Source organism: Pleurodeles waltl, chromosome 11 (assembly GCF_031143425.1).
Source record: "Pleurodeles waltl isolate 20211129_DDA chromosome 11, aPleWal1.hap1.20221129, whole genome shotgun sequence".
Taxonomy (NCBI): Eukaryota; Metazoa; Chordata; class Amphibia; order Caudata; family Salamandridae; genus Pleurodeles; species Pleurodeles waltl.
Genome location: NC_090450.1, coordinates 913,515,708 through 913,532,911, shown reverse-complemented (window position 1 = coordinate 913,532,911; position 17,204 = coordinate 913,515,708). Strand labels below are relative to the sequence as shown.

Sequence of the window (17,204 nt, the reverse complement as noted above, 5' to 3'; positions counted from 1 at the left end):
TTCTCGCAGTGCTTATTTGATGCAGTTTCCGAGATGTGCCAGCAGAGCGCACTGTTTGATAGCTGGTGGCTTCACCGGCTGCTTCTGGCTAATAGTAGAGAATTTTCCTAATTCATCAGTGCAATTCTAATTTCTACCCCGGGGTCCTGCTATCGACAATGTGTAAATCAAGCGGTCTTGTTTTTCTCTTTGTCATCTCCTAAATGCCACAAGTTTCGAACCATAGCACAAAAGCTCTTCGCAGGTAGCAAATAATTCATCCGCATCATTTATTTGGCTAATGAAGGATGGAATGGAGCAAATGGTATTTACGTCTCGGAAAACACGAAACAAACTGTTTTCAACGCCATTTTTGCTGTTAATATAATAAGTGGATAACATTAACGTCATTCACTTTTCGAATGTGAAATCTAGAACTGTGGTTTGGGGGACAATAACTTTATTTAGTTTTTGTTTCATTTTACAAGTAGTAAAATACGTTTGCTATTTTTGTTTTTTAACTGTTCGTACGTGATTTGGGATTTCTTTCTTAAAATCCCTGACTCACTCTTACAACTGACCCACTCTTACAACTGACTCACTCAATCGTTTTTGCGCCAAGCACGTGTTGCACACGGCTTTGAGATTATCTAGTTTTTCCGTGGTGGGAACCTGTGATCTACACTGGGGCAAAATCCGTTTGCCCCAGTCTGTTACACACGCGCAAATACACTTGTCCCGTTCTTATGCCCCAGTGCAGAGTTTCATTGACCTTGTCCATGGATCGTTTCAGGCATTTGAAAGCTGCCCGAAAATAGAACCAGTGTCTGAATTTAAAGCCAAAATAAACAATTTTCCATCTGAGCAGTCTCGTTTGTCCCCCCGCAGGAGTACGTTTCGCCAGGGCCTGGTTGTGGGAAGTAAGCCTGTAATTCACCCAGTGCTGCACTGGCTGCTTCAGCGGACCAACGAGCTGAAAAAGAGAGCGTATCTGGCCCGGTTTCTGGTGAAGCTGGAGGTCCCTGCCGAGTTCCTCCAGGATGATGTTGTGGCCGACACGAGCAAGCAGGTATTGTGCATGTGCGCGCTGCATCTGCATGGACGTGTACTACAGTGTGTACTTTAAGATAAGAATACTTTCAGTCGTGCCTTTGCTTTTGTATGACAGTTCTATATTCGTTTCCGTAAAATCAGAAAAGAGCGTTGGGTAGGTGTGAGTTAATTTACATGTACATACATTTCACAAATACACTAACCACTTATTGGAGAAAGGGAAACCTCTAGATAGTAGCAGTGACCTACCTCGGTGCTGACAAGCGGAAACTTTGTCACACACAACTCAGACCCGGGCAACCGAACAAGGATCACTCTTTGCCCCCTGCTCCTTTCCACAGGCCCCTGCCCCACAGACACTGGCTTAGTGCTTATTATGTTTACAAAAAAAAAAGTGCCAGGGCCCTTGTCAGGAGGCCACTGTAGCTTGCACCTTCCCTTGCCCCTGCCAGCGAAGCACCTACACAACTACTAACCATCACACTCCTGCAAGTGTGACGATCCAGACTATTCTAGGCCCTCAAAATAAAAGAATGGCTTGGGTGCTGTTATTAGTTATTTTAATGTGTATTGTATTAATAAACAACTATTGTTCTGCTTACCTCTAAATTACATAAACAATGCCACCATGTGGCAGACTGTCATATGTGCCGATGTTGACAATTAGGTGACGTTGCTGAGCACCTGAAACCACTGGTGCAAATTAATCACTGCGGTTGAATGTATTTTTTATTTTATTTAGTTGTATGTATGGAAGTGATACACTTCAGATGACACAGGCAGGGGCAGAGGGAATGACGTCATGCAGCTGCATTCAGAAGGAGTTTAGATAGAGCATCAACTCGTGTGGCCATGTCATCGGCTTCATTCGATGGAGGTGCAGGGATGGATGTATGTATGTGTACGCTACAGCGGCAGGTTAAGTTAGAGAGTAGTTAAGAAGTTGATCAAAAGTAAGTGCAGCTAATCCTGGCACTGACAGTCTGTATCTTGCTCTTCAGCAGTGATCTGAAGCAATGGGATTTTTATTTCACACTTTTTGTCTTTAAGTTCCATGCTGTAGGTTTACACGCACACATCTCCCATCTTTTATTTGAAATCTGCTGTGATGCTAAGAAGCGGCCAAAGTGAAAGCGTTTTAGTGAGTGCTGTACAGGAACAAAATCCACCCTGGCAACCCACAAATTGAGTGGCTGCAGAAAAACACTGGATTCCATACGGGCCAGTGTTTTAACAGGCGGAGTTATGAGTAGAAGTCAATGAAACTCACCCTAAGTATGCATTATCTTCACATACTGTGCTCAAGGAGAAATTGGCTATGAGGAAAAGGCTGGTAATGCTATTGTGTCTTATTTAATAGGTCACAAAGTGAAAGCATTTTAAGGTAGCTTAATGGGTTACGGAATCTACTTCAGGGATCGATGTGCAACCAACAAGTCAGGGTGTAAAAACTGGTAGAAGGGAAACGGCAATTCCAACAGGGTCGGAATCATACATGCCATTACAACGCCTGCCATTACCAAGCAACCTTTTACAACGCAAACCCCTTTACCACGCATGCCTTTAAAACACATTGTAGTTGTTTATTGTTGGAAAGGTTTGTATGTAATCACTGGTCATAGGCTTTAATCATCATAACCAGGTCACGCTGGTCCCTAATATAAAGACATAAAAAATAAGGCCAGCACATGGGAGTATGTGCATTAGGTATTTTATTTTAACCCAGCCCAGCTTTGGTGTCTGTCCTTAAAAAAAAAAAAAAGTAAGTAGGGACAGGTACCCCATGCTACCATAGCAGGTCTGCAGTCACGACTTGTTTTTTCTTTTTTTCTTCCGAAGAGGCTCTCGCTGTGGAGACAGAAGCTGCTCCAAGGGGTAAATTGCTACCTCGTAGGCAGCATTTTCTTAATTTGCCAGTTCAGCCACATCTAGAGTGGAAGAAGTGGGATCCCAGTCATATGCCAGTCTGCAAACCAAAGTTAAAACAAGGCCCTGCCTTAGGAGTAAGGCAGGCTAGAACAGTGGCCAGTAATCCTCTGAGTAAACGCTTTGAGCCTTTTCGTTTTGTTTTGGGAGGAAATCTCCAAGACTCGGTTCCTCCAAGTGGAGAGTAACATTTGTTGGTTGAGACAGCAGTCTAGTACCTATCTCATAGCTAGAGCGGCTGCATAATTTGGCAAATGTAGAGGTTTGACTTTGACATCCTCTTTCACCATGGGGATCCGTAAAAGGCCACATCACTGTTCTCATTTCTGAAGGTGAATGTTCACAGAACTAAATCTGTCTTTCTATTCCCTACCTGCTGTATACAAGATCCTGATCTAGTGTAAGGTATTTTAATCGCAGATCCCAAACACAAGAAGAATTTTAAAGAAAAATAAATTCCTATTTTATAGGGACTTATTCTTCCTATGACATTCAGAGTGCTAGGAAGTCATTCTGACAGCCTGAGAGATTTGATGTTTTCATATTGAGACGCCATTGAGGAGCTTAGTATCCATAGGGGGGATGTATGATAGAACAGTGCACACACACAAACACAACTTTCCATCCAAAAACCCTACAAATTACGTTCCCACCCCAAAACCCATACCCACCCTAAAACCTAAACACCCCTTACCACCCCAAATCCTATACCCACCTTAAAACCTAAAAATGTCCTTACCACCCAAAAACCCATACCCACCCTAAAATAAAAATGTCTTTACCACCCCCAAACCCATACCCACCCTAAAACCTAGAAAATGCCCTTACAGCCCTTACCACCCCAAAACTCATACCCACCCTGAAACCTAAAAATGCCCTTGCCACCCCAAAACCCATACCCATCCTAAAACTTAAAAATACCCTTACCAGCCCAAAACCCATACCCACACTAAAACCTAAAAATGCCCTCGCCAGCCCAAAACCCATACCCGCCCTAAAACCTAAAAATGCCCTCACCACCCCAAAACCTATGCCCACCTTAAAACCAAAAATGCTCTTACCACCCCAAACCCACTAAAACCTAAAAATGCCCTTACTACCCTAAACCCATACCCACCCTGAAACCTAAAAATGCCCTTACCACCTCAAAACACACACCCACACTAAAACCTAAAAATGCTCTTACCACCCAAAAAGCCATACCCACCCTGAAACTTAAAAATGCATTTACCCACCCTAAACACCATATATAGCTTAATGGTTATTGCATGATTACTTAAAATCTTCGCAAACAAGACAAGTTAACATATGACAATACAAAGAAAAACAAATGTACATAAACATACTCTCCATAAGAATGCTCTCGGGGAGGCAATCACCCAAGTATGGGTTCATAAAATAGATTGATACAAGGAATAAGAGCCTGGGCTGATTGCCTTTGTCGGGAACTAAGGGCCAGATGTAGCAAATTCTGAGTTTGCGACTCGCAAATTGCGAGTCTGAGCGACTCGCAATTTGCGAATCGCAAACCCGGATGCAGGATGGTGTCCCTGACACCATCTGCGAATCGCAAGGCGGTCGCAAAGACCCACCTCATTAATATTAATGAGGTGGGTCGCAATTTGCGACCCCCTTGCGATTCGCAGCACTCACAGGGATGGTGGCCTGCTGGAGACAGCAGACCACCATGTCTGTGACTGCTTTTAAATAAAGCAGTTTTTTTGTTGTTGTATTGCAGCCCGTTTTCCTTAAAGGAAAACGAGTTGCAATAAAAACGAAAAAATGAAACGTTTTTGTTTTCATTTTTTCAGGGCCATTCACAAAGGGGAAGGGGTCCCATGGGGAATGCGAATGGGTTACCCCCAGTGTGACACTGGTGGTAACAGCAAATTGCTTTGCGACCGCGTTCGCGGTCACAAAGCAATTCTGCATCGCGATGCGAATCGCAAATAGGAAGGGGAGCGCCCCTTCCTATTTGCGAGTCGCATTCCCATTGGGAATGAGCATCGCGATGTGCTTTTTGCATGTCGCAAACAGCGAAATTCGCTGTTTGCGCCATGCAGAAAGTTACGTACATCTGGCTCTAAGTCAGAAAAAAAAAATATATATATATATTTCTGATGGATACAACTACCTGTGGATTCCTCACCTCATGAATACTCCCATGGCGCCAGCATTCGACGGAAATCTTCTTACTAGTCTCTGCACGTCGACGAGGACGTCACTGTCGCCCACGCGACGCCGTCTGACGTCATACAGGCAATAAGAGGTCCTCGACGACGTGCGGACGTCAGTTCCCTTTTTTCCGTGCATTCGAAACGGTTATCTTCGAGGGAGCAACTGTTACTCTTGCGGTTACAGTGTATATCTTGCTGCGTACTCTTTCTCTGTGGAAATAATGTCGCAGAGAAAGTCTGGATTTAAGCCTTGTCGTGAGTGTGGAGGCAAGATGTCGGTGACGGATCCTCATTCCGATTGCCTTTGGTGTTTGAGCTCCGACCACGACGTCTCAACTTGTGATTCATGTCAGCACATGAATCCGAAGGCCCTTAAAGAACGTGAGGCGAAGCTGTTTATGACCAAGTCAAAGGAGAAGCATCACAAGAAGTCTTCTCCAAGACATCGGCGTCATCGAGACTCCCGGCGCCGTAGAGAATCTCGGCGTCATTCAAGGGAGGCTCGTTCCAGGTCTCCGGATCGGCGCCGAAGGACATGGGAGGTCAGCCCCACGGTGACGCCGCATCCTTCGACGCCGTTGCCCTCTCCGGCGTCTCCAACTTCGCCTGGACAGGCGTCGGTGATTGAGGTATTGGAGCCTCAAGTGTTTTCTCCGGCGCAGACGCCGAGGTCGGCGTCGGGGTCGCCTCTGAGACAGGCACCCCAGTATCCGGCTTTTCCCACCCCTGGAGCCGATAGTTCCGCATTCTTGAATGCGATGTATGCCATCTTCCAACAGATGGCTCCAGGGGGTGCTCCGGCTGGGCCTTTGGCCTTTTCTTTGGGTGATCCTGCGCCTCTTCGGCCGGCACCCTTTATGCCCTTTCTCCCGTTTGGGAACGTGGGCTCGGCGCCAGTGTCGGCGCCGGTGGCCGCTCCGGTGGCTTCGGAGGGATTGGCCCCAGGGATTTCCATCCCGTCGACGTCGAGATTTCGGCCTGTGACTCCGGTGGGTCCATCCGTTTCAACTGCTCTTCAGTCGGCGCCGAAGTTACCTGTGGCGCCGGATGCGGCGTCGGTGGCTTCGGAAGATCGGCGCCGATCTCCGACTTCGGCGGAGGTATTGTCGACTCCGCGGATTGAGCAACGACTGCATTCAAGGAGGCGTGCTCTCCGGGTACTAGAAGAGCAGGAGTACCAACGAGCCCTAGAGGAAGGAGAGCTAGAGGACTCGGGTGATGGGCTGCGTGGACTGGAGTCGGCCAGTGGGCTGGACACTTCCCCTGAGTGGGACCTTTCGTCCCCGGGGGAATATACTGAGGAAGCTGCTTCCTTTCATACAGTGGTACGGAAGGCAGCTAGTTTTTTGGACCTGCCTTTGCCGGTGGTGGAGGCGAAACAAAACCTTTTGACAGAGGTGTTGCATCCGGCCTCAGCCGCGGCGGAGCCTCTGTTACCTTTTAATGACGCTCTGCTGGATCCGGTTTTAGAGGTGTGGAAGAGGCCGGCATCTTCCCCAGCAGTTCACAGATCCGTGGCCAGGAGGTATCGGACGGCTCCAACTGATCCTGGTTTCCTATCTAGGCACCCTACGCCGGAGAGCTTGGTTGTGCAGGCCTCCTGTTCGTCCAAGTCAGCGCCTGGTTCTTTTCCGACGGTGCCTGGGGACAGAGATTCAAAAAAGCTAGAGGCGCAGTCGAAGAAGATTTTTTCGTCCTGCAGTCTGGCGTTAAAAGCCACCAATGCAACCTGTATCCTGGGGAGGTATATTCATGCTCTGATGGATGACATCTCCTCTTCGTTTACAGAGCTTCCCCAGGGTCTTTTGGATCTTGTCTCTGATGCCCAGGCTGCTGCGACCCAAATTATCCAGACGGGACTGGATACCACCGACTCGGTAGCCAGAGCAATGGGCACAACTGTGGTGGAAAGGAGACAGGCCTGGCTCCGTAACTTGGGCTTTTCGGCAGATGTACAGTCCACATTGTTGGATCTCCCGTTTGATGGGGACAAACTGTTTGGGGCTAAGGCTGATTCGGCCTTGGAACGTTTTAAGGAGAGCAGGGCCACGGCTAAGTCGTTGGGACTCCAAGCTCCTTCTTCCACGGCCTCTTCCAGATTCTTCAGGAGGTTTCGTGGATTTGGGCGTGGCTCTTCCTCCTCTTCCTTTCGGGGAAGATATCAGCAACCTGCCTCTTCCCATCCCTATAGATCTTTTAGGGGGAGGGGTAGGGTCCGCACCAGGGGAGCCTCTCAGCAGCACTCTGCCTCTTCCTCATCCTCTGGCGGGGTGCAGCAGGGGAAGCAGCCTTAGGCTTCCACCATTTCCCACTCACTCCTCTCCTGTAGGGGGAAGATTACAGCATTTTCTCACCAAATGGGGGACTGTTACGTCGGACACTTGGGTTCTCAGTGTTGTGGGAAAAGGCTACACCCTTCCCTTTCGGGAGTTTCCGCCCCTCATCCTGCCCCGCCCTTCGTATTGTTCACAAGAACACCTCCTGTTGCTAGAACAGGAGGTAGAAGTCCTCCTTTTAAAGGGCGCGGTGGAGTTGGTCCCGGAGCAGGAAAGGGGTCAAGGAGTTTACTCAAGGTATTTCCTGATTCCCAAGAAGGATGGTCGTTTGAGACCAATTCTGGACCTGAGGATCTTGAATTGGTTCCTCAAGCAGGAAAAGTTCAAGATGCTGACCCTAGCACAGGTGCTTTTGGCGTTGAACATGGAAGACTGGATGGTGTCTGTCGACTTGCAGGATGCTTACTTTCATATCCCGATACTCAAGTCACACAGGAAGTATCTCCGGTTTGTGGTGGGATCGCAACACTACCAGTTTGCGGTCCTTCCGTTTGGTCTTACTTCAGCACCTCGAGTCTTCACAAAGGTGATGTCGGTGGTTGCGGCAGAGCTCAGAAGGAAGGGGATAGCAGTATTCCCTTACTTGGACGATTGGTTGATCAAAGCCAAGTCCCCGGAGCTTGTGTTGCGTCATCTGCAGTCAACAACCCAGTTGTTGTTCGACCTGGGCTTTTCGGTGAACGAGCCCAAATCTCACCTAGAGCCCTCTCAGCGCCTCCTGTTCATAGGGGCAGTACTGGATACAACATTGGGTCGGGCCTTTCCTCCGCCTCAGCGGATTCAAGATATTCAGGATTTGGTTCCAATGTTTCGAAATGGAGCGGTAGTTCCAGTCCTCAAGGTCCTTCGTCTGCTCGGTCTTTTTGCCTCCTGCATTCTGTTGGTCACGCATGCTCGCTGGCACATGAGGGCTCTTCAGTGGTGCCTCCGAAGGCAGTGGTCTCAACACAGAGGGGATCTAGAGGGTACTGTCAAGATCTCCAGAGATGCTGCTGTGGATTTGAAGTGGTGGATTGCAAGCAACAATCTTTCACAAGGAAAGCCGTTCCAGCAGTCGCCACCAGTGGCCACAGTCATAACGGATGCTTCCACTCTAGGGTGGGGAGCTCATCTGGGGGATCTGGAGATCAAAGGTCTTTGGTCTCCAGAGGAACAGATTTTTCACATCAATCTGTTAGAGTTACGGGCTGTACGTCTGGCTCTCAAGGCCTTCCTCCCTTCCCTTCGTGGTCAGTCGGTACAGGTCCTAACGGACAATACTACCACGATGTGGTACATAAACAAGCAGGGAGGAGTGGGGTCGTACCTTCTCTGCAGAGAAGCTCTTCGACTATGGTCCTGGGCAAAGGACCATCGGATTTGCTTGATAGCAAACCATCTGGCCGGAGTTTTGAACGTGCGTGCGGACAGTCTCAGTCGCCACTTCTCGGCAGACCACGAGTGGCGTCTCCATCCAGATCAAGTCCGTTTAATCTTCCAGAAGTGGGGGTTTCCTCGGGTAGATCTGTTCGCCACTCGAGAGAACGCGCATTGTCCGTTGTTCTGCAGCCTTCAGTATCCGATGCAGGAAGCGTTGGGGGACGCGTTTCAAATGACCTGGTGCGGCCAGTTGCTTTACGCGTTTCCTCCCATACCCTTGATTCCTCGAGTATTGAGGAAGATTCGCCAAGACCGGGCTCTAGTAATCTTAATAGCTCCGGATTGGCCAAGGAGGGTGTGGTACTCCGACCTTCTCCAACTCTCAATGTGCCCGCCGCTCCGTCTCCCTTTCAGGGCAGACCTCCTCTCACAGTCGCAGGGGCAGGTTCTACACCCCAACCTCCAGAGTCTGCACCTACATGCCTGGAGATTGAACGGGGCAACCTGAGTTCCTTCTCTCTCCCGCCTGAGGTAGTGGATGTTATATTAGCGGCCAGGCGACACTCCACTAAATCTATCTACGCTAATAGGTGGTCTAAATTTGTTGCGTGGTGTGGAGAGAGGCAGATTGATCCTTTACATGCTCATCTATCGGACGTTTTGTCTTTTGCTCTATCTCTGGCGCAGAAAGGTTGTGCAGTGGCTACCATTAAAGGTTATTTATCGGCCTTGTCAGCCTTCATATGTCTTCCAGACCAACCATCTTTATTTAAATCCCCTATTGTTATCAGATTCTTGAAAGGTCTTCTAAATCAATATCCTCCTAAGCCATTCGTTATGCCGCAATGGGATTTGTCCTTAGTCCTGACTTTCCTTATGGGGTCCCCTTTTGAACCTATGCATTCTTGCCCCTTGAGGTATTTGGTTTTAAAAACAGTCTTCCTGATAGCTATAACATCAGCAAGGAGAGTGAGTGAGTTGCAGGCCTTATCAGTAAAACCCCCTTATACAACTTTTTATGGGGATAAGGTGGTGTTGAGGACCAAGTCTGCTTTCCTCCCGAAGGTTGTTTCACCCTTCCATTTGGCTCAGGCAATTACTTTGTCCACGTTCTATCCTCCGCCTCATCCTTCCAAAGAGGAAGAAAGACTGCACCGTCTGGACCCAAAGAGAGCGTTGAGCTTCTTTATCGATAGAACAAGGGATTTCAGGCTGGAGGATCAGCTGTTTATTGGATACGTGGGCAAGAGGAGAGGAAAGGCAGTCCACAAGAGAACACTATCCAGGTGGGTTGTTCTTTGCATTAAAATATGTTACTCTTTGGCAAAGAAGGATCCTCCTGAGGGCATTAGAGCTCATTCCACCAGAGCTAAGTCGGCCACTTCGGCCTTAGCCAGAGGTGTTCCTGTGGTCGACATCTGCAAGGCCGCAACTTGGTCGTCCCTTCACACTTTTGCAAAACATTACTGTTTAGATTCTGAGGTTAGAAGGGACGGCCATTTTGCACGGTCAGTGCTGCAGGATTTCTTGGTTTGACCATTTAGGCACCCACCGCCGGGCGTGGTACTGCTTTGGGACTCTATTCATGAGGTGAGGAATCCACAGGTAGTTGTATCCATCAGAAGAACGAGTTACTTACCTTCGGTAACGACTTTTCTGGTGGATACATTAGCTACCTGTGGATTCCTCACGGTCCCACCCGCCTCCCCGTTGCCTTTCTGGTCTTGCCAAGTAATCCTTGAGTGCGCTCCTCTTGGTCTTTGAGGGTGCAATAGATGTATATATAATATATTTATATATATATATGTATATATCTTTATGTATATACTTGGTGTGTGTATATATTTTAAAAGAGAGAGTTTTATATATATATATATATATATATATGTACATAAAAAGATTTACAGTTATTCATACAATGTGGTGTATTTTTACAATATAATGGATGTTGCCTTGCTCTTTCATTGCATTGCCTGGTTGTTCTCATGCACGTAAAAAATGATTGGTACTGACGTCCGCACGTCGTCGAGGACCTCTTATTGCCTGTATGACGTCAGACGGCGTCGCGTGGGCGACAGTGACGTCCTCGTCGACGTGCAGAGACTAGTAAGAAGATTTCCGTCGAATGCTGGCGCCATGGGAGTATTCATGAGGTGAGGAATCCACAGGTAGCTAATGTATCCACCAGAAAAGTCGTTACCGAAGGTAAGTAACTCGTTCATCTCAACCCACTTAATACTTACCTTTACCACATTTACCATTCATTCTTTTGCAACGAAATTCGTTGCAAAGGCATGTTTGGTAAAGGTATATTCGTGGTAAAGGCATGCGTGGTAAACGCATATGCCTTGCAAAGGCATCGTGGTAAATGCATCTCGTTGCATTTACCGCATTGTAAGTGATGTTTCCCCATAGGGGCAGTAGGAGCTTTGTTTTTCCTTCCTTGCTCCTCCACCCCGATCGCTCACAATCTGCTCCACTCGCCACCACTGAGGTCATTGAGGCTCCAGAAAATACGGCCACTGCCTGCCCTGGGTAGCAACAGTGCTTTCTTTTTTGTTCTACTTACCTGGTTTGATAATGGGATTGAAAAGAATATTACACTTTTAGCGCGGTCGAGCATGCAGGACTTTGATTTTCAGGTGATGGTATTTCCTCCATGTGTTTTGTATGAAAAACCTTACTTTAATTTTGGGCTGAAAGCGGACCGTTGGCCCATTTTGCAGGCTAGTCCTTATTAATGGTCCAAATGAACACGAGAGAAAGATGAGTCAGTAGTAACCGAATTATCCGCATTATTTATTTACTTCACTTCCTCACTGTTTCCTCCTGCTTACACGTCACTGCAGTTCCTGCACACAAAGCATTTGTGTTCTCCGACGAGGATGACTTTATATGAATTGTCATTGGTTTCCTAGCCCTCGGGGGTTATGTTGTTCCGTCCTCTCTTTGACCAGAACTATTAGCAGAACTGTGATGTGTCTAGATAGTTGAGAATAATGATTACAGAAAGGGTCTGGAGAACGATAAACATGTAGGTGGGGATTCTGCCCCCTGTGGAAAAAAAATGCTATTGTGCATAGCACAACAGAGTGTGAAATGCATTACATTCAGGAAAATGTATTTAAAAAGTGAGAACAACAATTTAAAAAGCGTATATATATATTTTAAAATGTTTTACTGTATGAACAAGAATATACAACTGAACACACGCCTTTGCTGATTTAATCTTTTTCCATTTCACAGTATGAGGAATTGATGGAAGGCTTTAAAAATTTGCACAAGGAGTGTGAACAACTGAAGGCCTCTGGATTATCTACTGCAGAAATAAGAAGGGTATGTATATACATAAGTAACCTATTGTTTTTTTTTTTTTTGCCTGATGGCACTTTTCACTCAGCCCAAAAGGATTTGCTCAGCACCTGGACTTGACAACATCCCTTTCTCTAGAGCCAACTGGGTGAACCTTTGGCTATGTCACATAGACTGTTTGGTGAAGGACTCCACTTCGCCACTTTCCCCAAAACCAGATTGCAAGGCTCTCAAACGTGGCCTCTGCTCAAAGGTCCCGACCTCTGACCAGGTCCTGGATTCAGTGCCCCGCCCTTTGTTATCATGTGAGTAAAGATTTTGGTTTTTAACATCTGAATGTCTTTGTAATGGATGCATATTGAATTGGAAAAGAAATGGACAATACAAAATAAAGGCAGCATACATTAGGGCCTTAGGTGAAAAGGTTGGTTTCTTTAGCAGTTTTCTTCTGATTCGAAAGTGTGGAAAAGATGAGAACGGATCTGTATTCCTGAAGCAGGTAGGTTTTATTGGTACAGAAGCAAGTTATAATACAGACAAAAGAGCAGCAGCTAGTTAAAGCTATCTTCTAAGAGCTCCAGCCGACTCTGCTTTCAAAAGACAACTCTTTAGAATTCCAGATGCTGAACTACACATGATAACATTCCATAGGCCAGCACCTGGGCACTATACCTCTGTATCCATTTCTAATTCTGAAAATTTAAAGAAGTGAGTTGCCTACCATCCTTTAAAGATGTAGCAAATCCATTTTCTCAGGAAAAGGTCATGTTTCTTTGAAAAATTATATATGTCTGTCTCACTCAGGGCATTGTAAATTGCACTGTTCCCTTTGGGAGGACGCAGTGTGGCACTGCACATGCCTCATCTTTGTTCTGTGCTCTACAGTTGAAAGGATGCAAGGAGTATATGTTTATTAACATGTTAGCAGTAGCAATAACGTGTTGCTGAGGTTGGTGTAATGGTGTGGAAACAAACTTTCTTATGTCAATGGGAAACTGTAAAATTGGGTTGTTGTTTGACTGGGGTGTGAGCCCTGGCCAAGCAGCAGCCACAATCCCTTGCAAGGTGAACCACAAAGTCACTAAATTAACCTATGCTTAGCCCTGGGCAGCATGGCACAAAAAGCAGTCATGCTTAACCTACAGGCAATGTCTAAAGTATTTATGCAGCACACAAACAGTAATAAAGTCAAAGCATAGCACAAGTAAAATCCTAAACCAATTAAAACAATAGAGTACATTTTGATAAATTATTTGGCACCAAAATGACAAAAATCCAATCTGGTGAATCGGAGTTATGAATTTTAAATGAAATCTTGCGCCTAAAAGATAAAAGCAGCAACCACAGACATCTGGTTGCGTGAGTCCGGGTCAAAGTCGTGAGTTAAGGCCACTGTGATGGAGTGTGATTTGGATTTAAAAAAGTGGGTTCGGCCCTGTCAGAGCTTACCTTTGATCTTAGCAACATTGCTGAAGAAAAGTGTCTGAGAAAATAGAAGCTCAGCCGGTCAAGGCTGCAAGAGTGTCCGACGAGGGAGTGTTGTCGGATAGCCATGGAGTGAAGTCTCAGAAAAGATTTTTACCTTCGGACTCATTTGCTGAAATGGGAGTCAAAACTTTTTAGCGGGCGAAGCAGGGGGCTGTAGCGGAATACAGTTCCACGAGTTTGGATACCTCTTTGGTGAAGGACCTCTGAAACTGATTTGTTGCTGTAGAGAAGAACATAATGAGAGAAGGCGCAAAGTCAATCCTCCCGGCACCGCACCTCAGGCGGGTAGGCAAGCGTGTTGGTTCTGGTCTTCTCCTGGTTCTCAGAGCACTTTCTTAACCACATTTTGTCCAAGTCCTCAGTTTTGGAAATTGGCCATCTGGTCACCTTTATTTCCGCAACCAAGGGTCCAGGACTGATGGGACAATTCTTTGGGGTTAAGGACTCACTCAGGCTGGGTCCAGGTGCAGGTTCAAGATGGTGGGAGCCTGTTGTGTCCTTATGGCTCAGAACAGGAGGCCAGCACACTAGCCATTGAAGTTTCTTTTGGTAGTCCTGGGTGCAGTTATAGATGCAGGACTCAAGAGCAGGGTTGGCCTCTGAGAGTTCAAGGCAAGCTCCAGGCAGTATAGCAGTCCTTCCAGGTCACAGCAGAAGTCAGTCCTTTGAGAGTCCTTCCGCAGGTCCAGTAGTGAACTGAAGAGTGGGTCTGAAGGTGCTATTTTTATATCCTAGTTGTAAGGAAATGCCTCCTTGGCATGGTTGCCCCCTGACTTTTTGCCTTTGCTGATGCTATGTTTACAATTGAAAGTGTGCTGAGGCCTGCTAACCAGGCCCCAGCACCAGTGTTCTTTCCCTAACCTGTACTTTTGTATCCACAATTGGCAGACCCTGGCATCCAGATAAGTCCCTTGTAACTGGTACTTCTAGTACCAAGGGCCCTGATGCCAAGGAAGGTCTCTAAGGACTGCAGCATGTCTTATGCCACCCTAGAGACCCCTCACTCAGCACAGACACACTGCTTACAAGCCTGTGTGTGCTAGTGAGAACAAAATGAGTCAGTCGACATGGCACTCCCCTCAGGGTGCCATGCCAGCCTCTCACTGCCTATGCAGTATAGGTAAGACACCCCTCTAGCAGGCCTTACAGCCCCAAGGCAGGGTGCACTATACCATAGGTGAGGGTACCAGTGCATGAGCACTGTACCCCTACAGTGTCTAAGCAAAACCTTAGACATTGTAAGTGCAGGGTAGCCATAAGAGTATATGGTCTGGGAGTCTGTTTTACACGAACTCCACAGCACCATAATGGCTACACTGAAAACTGGGAAGTTTGGTATCAAACTTCTCAGCACAATAAATGCACACTGATGCCAGTGTACATTGTATTGCAAAATACACCTTAGAGGTGCCTCCTGAAACTTAACCGACTGTCTGTGTAGGCTGACTAGTTCCAGCAGCCTGCCACACTAGAGACATGTTGCTGGCCCCATGGGGAGAGTGCCTTTGTCACTCTGAGGCCAGTAACAAAGCCTGCACTGGGTGGAGATGCTAACACCTCCCCCAGGCAGGAGCTGTAACACCTGGCGGTGAGCCTCAAAGGCTCACCCCTTTGTCACAGCCCAGCAGGGCACTCCAGCTTAGTGGAGTTGCCCGCCCCCTCCGGCCACGGCCCCCACTTTTGGCGGAAAGGCTGGAGGGAACAAAGAAAGCAACAAGGAGGAGTCACTGGCCAGTCAGGACAGCCCCTAAGGTGTCCTGAGCTGAGGTGACTCTAACTTTTAGAAATCCTCCATCTTGCAGATGGAGGATTCCCCCAATAGGGTTAGGATTGTGACCCCCTCCCCTTGGGAGGAGGCACAAAGAGGGTGTACCCACCCTCAGGGCTAGTAGCCATTGGCTACTAACCCCCCAGACCTAAACACGCCCTTAAATTTAGTATTTAAGGGCTTCCCTGAACCTAAGAATTTAGATTCCTGCAACAACAAGAAGAAGGACTGCCTAGCTGAAAACCCCTGCAGAGGAAGACCAGAAGACAACAACTGCCTTGGCTCCAGAAACTCACCGGCCTGTCTCCTGCCTTCCAAAGAACTCTGCTCCAGCGACGCCTTCCAAAGGGACCAGCGACCTCTGCATCCTCTGAGGACTGCCCTGCTTCGACGACAAGAAACTCCTGAGGACAGCGGACCTGCTCCAAAAAGACTGCAACTTTATCCAAAGGAGCAGCTTTAAAGAACCCTGCAATCCCCCCGCAAGAAGCTTGAGACTTGCAACACTGCACCCGGCGACCCCGACTCGGCTGGTGGAAAACCAACACCTCAGGGAGGACCCCCGGACTACTCTACGACTTTGAGTACCAAAACCTGTCCCCCCTGAGCCCCCACAGCGCCGCCTGCAGAGGGAATCCCGAGGCTTCCCCTGACCGCGACTCTCTGAAACCTAAGTCCCGACGCCTGGAAAAGACCCTGCACCCGCAGCCCCCAGGACCTGAAGGACCGGACTTTCACTGCAGAAGTGACCCCCAGGAGTCCCTCTCCCTTGCCCAAGTGGAGGTTTCCCCGAGGAAGCCCCCCCTTGCCTGCCTGCAGCGCTGAAGAGATCCCTTGATCTCTCATTGACTTCCATTGCGAACCCGACGCTTGTTCTAACACTGCACCCGGCCGCCCCCGCGCCGCTGAGGGTGAAATTTCTGTGTGGGCTTGTGTCCCCCCCGGTGCCCTACAAAACCCCCCTGGTCTGCCCTCCAAAGACGCGGGTACTTACCTGCTGGCAGACTGGAACCGGGGCACCCCCTTCTCTCCATTGAAGCCTATGCGTTTTGGGCACTACTTTGAACTCTGCACCTGACCGGCCCTGAGCTGCTGGTGTGGTAACTTTGGGGTTGCTCTGAACCCCCAACGGTGGGCTACCTTGGACCAAGAACTGAACCCTGTAAGTGTCGTACTTACCTGGTAAAACTAACAAAAACTTACCTCCCCCAGGAACTGTGAAAATTGCACTAAGTGTCCACTTTTAAAATAGCTATTTGTGAATAACTTGAAAAGTATACATGCAATTGAAATGATTCAAAGTTCCTAATGTACTTACCTGCAATACCTTTCAAACAAGATATTACATGTTAAATTTGAACCTGTGGTTCTTAAAATAAACTAAGAAAAGATATTTTTCTATACAAAACCTATTGGCTGGATTTGTCTCTGAGTGTGTGTACCTCATTTATTGTCTATGTGTATGTACAACAAATGCTTAACACTACTCCTTGGATAAGCCTACTGCTCGACCACACTACCACAAAATAGAGCATTAGTATTATCTCTTTTTGCCACTATCTTACCTCTAAGGGGAACCCTTGGACTCTGTGCATACTATTCCTTACTTTGAAATAGTGCATACAGAGCCAACTTCCTACATTGGTGGATCAGCGGTGGGGTACAAGACTTTGCATTTGCTGGACTACTCAGCCAATACCTGATCACACGACAAATTCCAAAATTGTCATTAGAAATTGATTTTTGCAATTTGAAAAGTTTTCTAAATTCTTTAAAGTCCTGCTAGGGCCTTGTGTTAGTCCCTGT

The 17,204-nt window shown here is 47.5% G+C and overlaps 1 protein-coding gene across 1 annotated transcript in view; it reads left to right on the top strand.

Annotated features, from left to right (window-relative positions):
• IFT81 (intraflagellar transport 81) overlaps positions 1-17,204 on the top strand; it is a 616,811-nt gene that overhangs the window by 142,368 nt on the left and 457,239 nt on the right. Inside the window, exons 4-5 of the mRNA XM_069214881.1 lie at positions 868-1,048; positions 12,077-12,166. Of these exons, the coding sequence (XP_069070982.1) occupies positions 868-1,048; positions 12,077-12,166 (271 nt within the window). The remainder of the gene's footprint in view (positions 1-867; positions 1,049-12,076; positions 12,167-17,204) is intronic.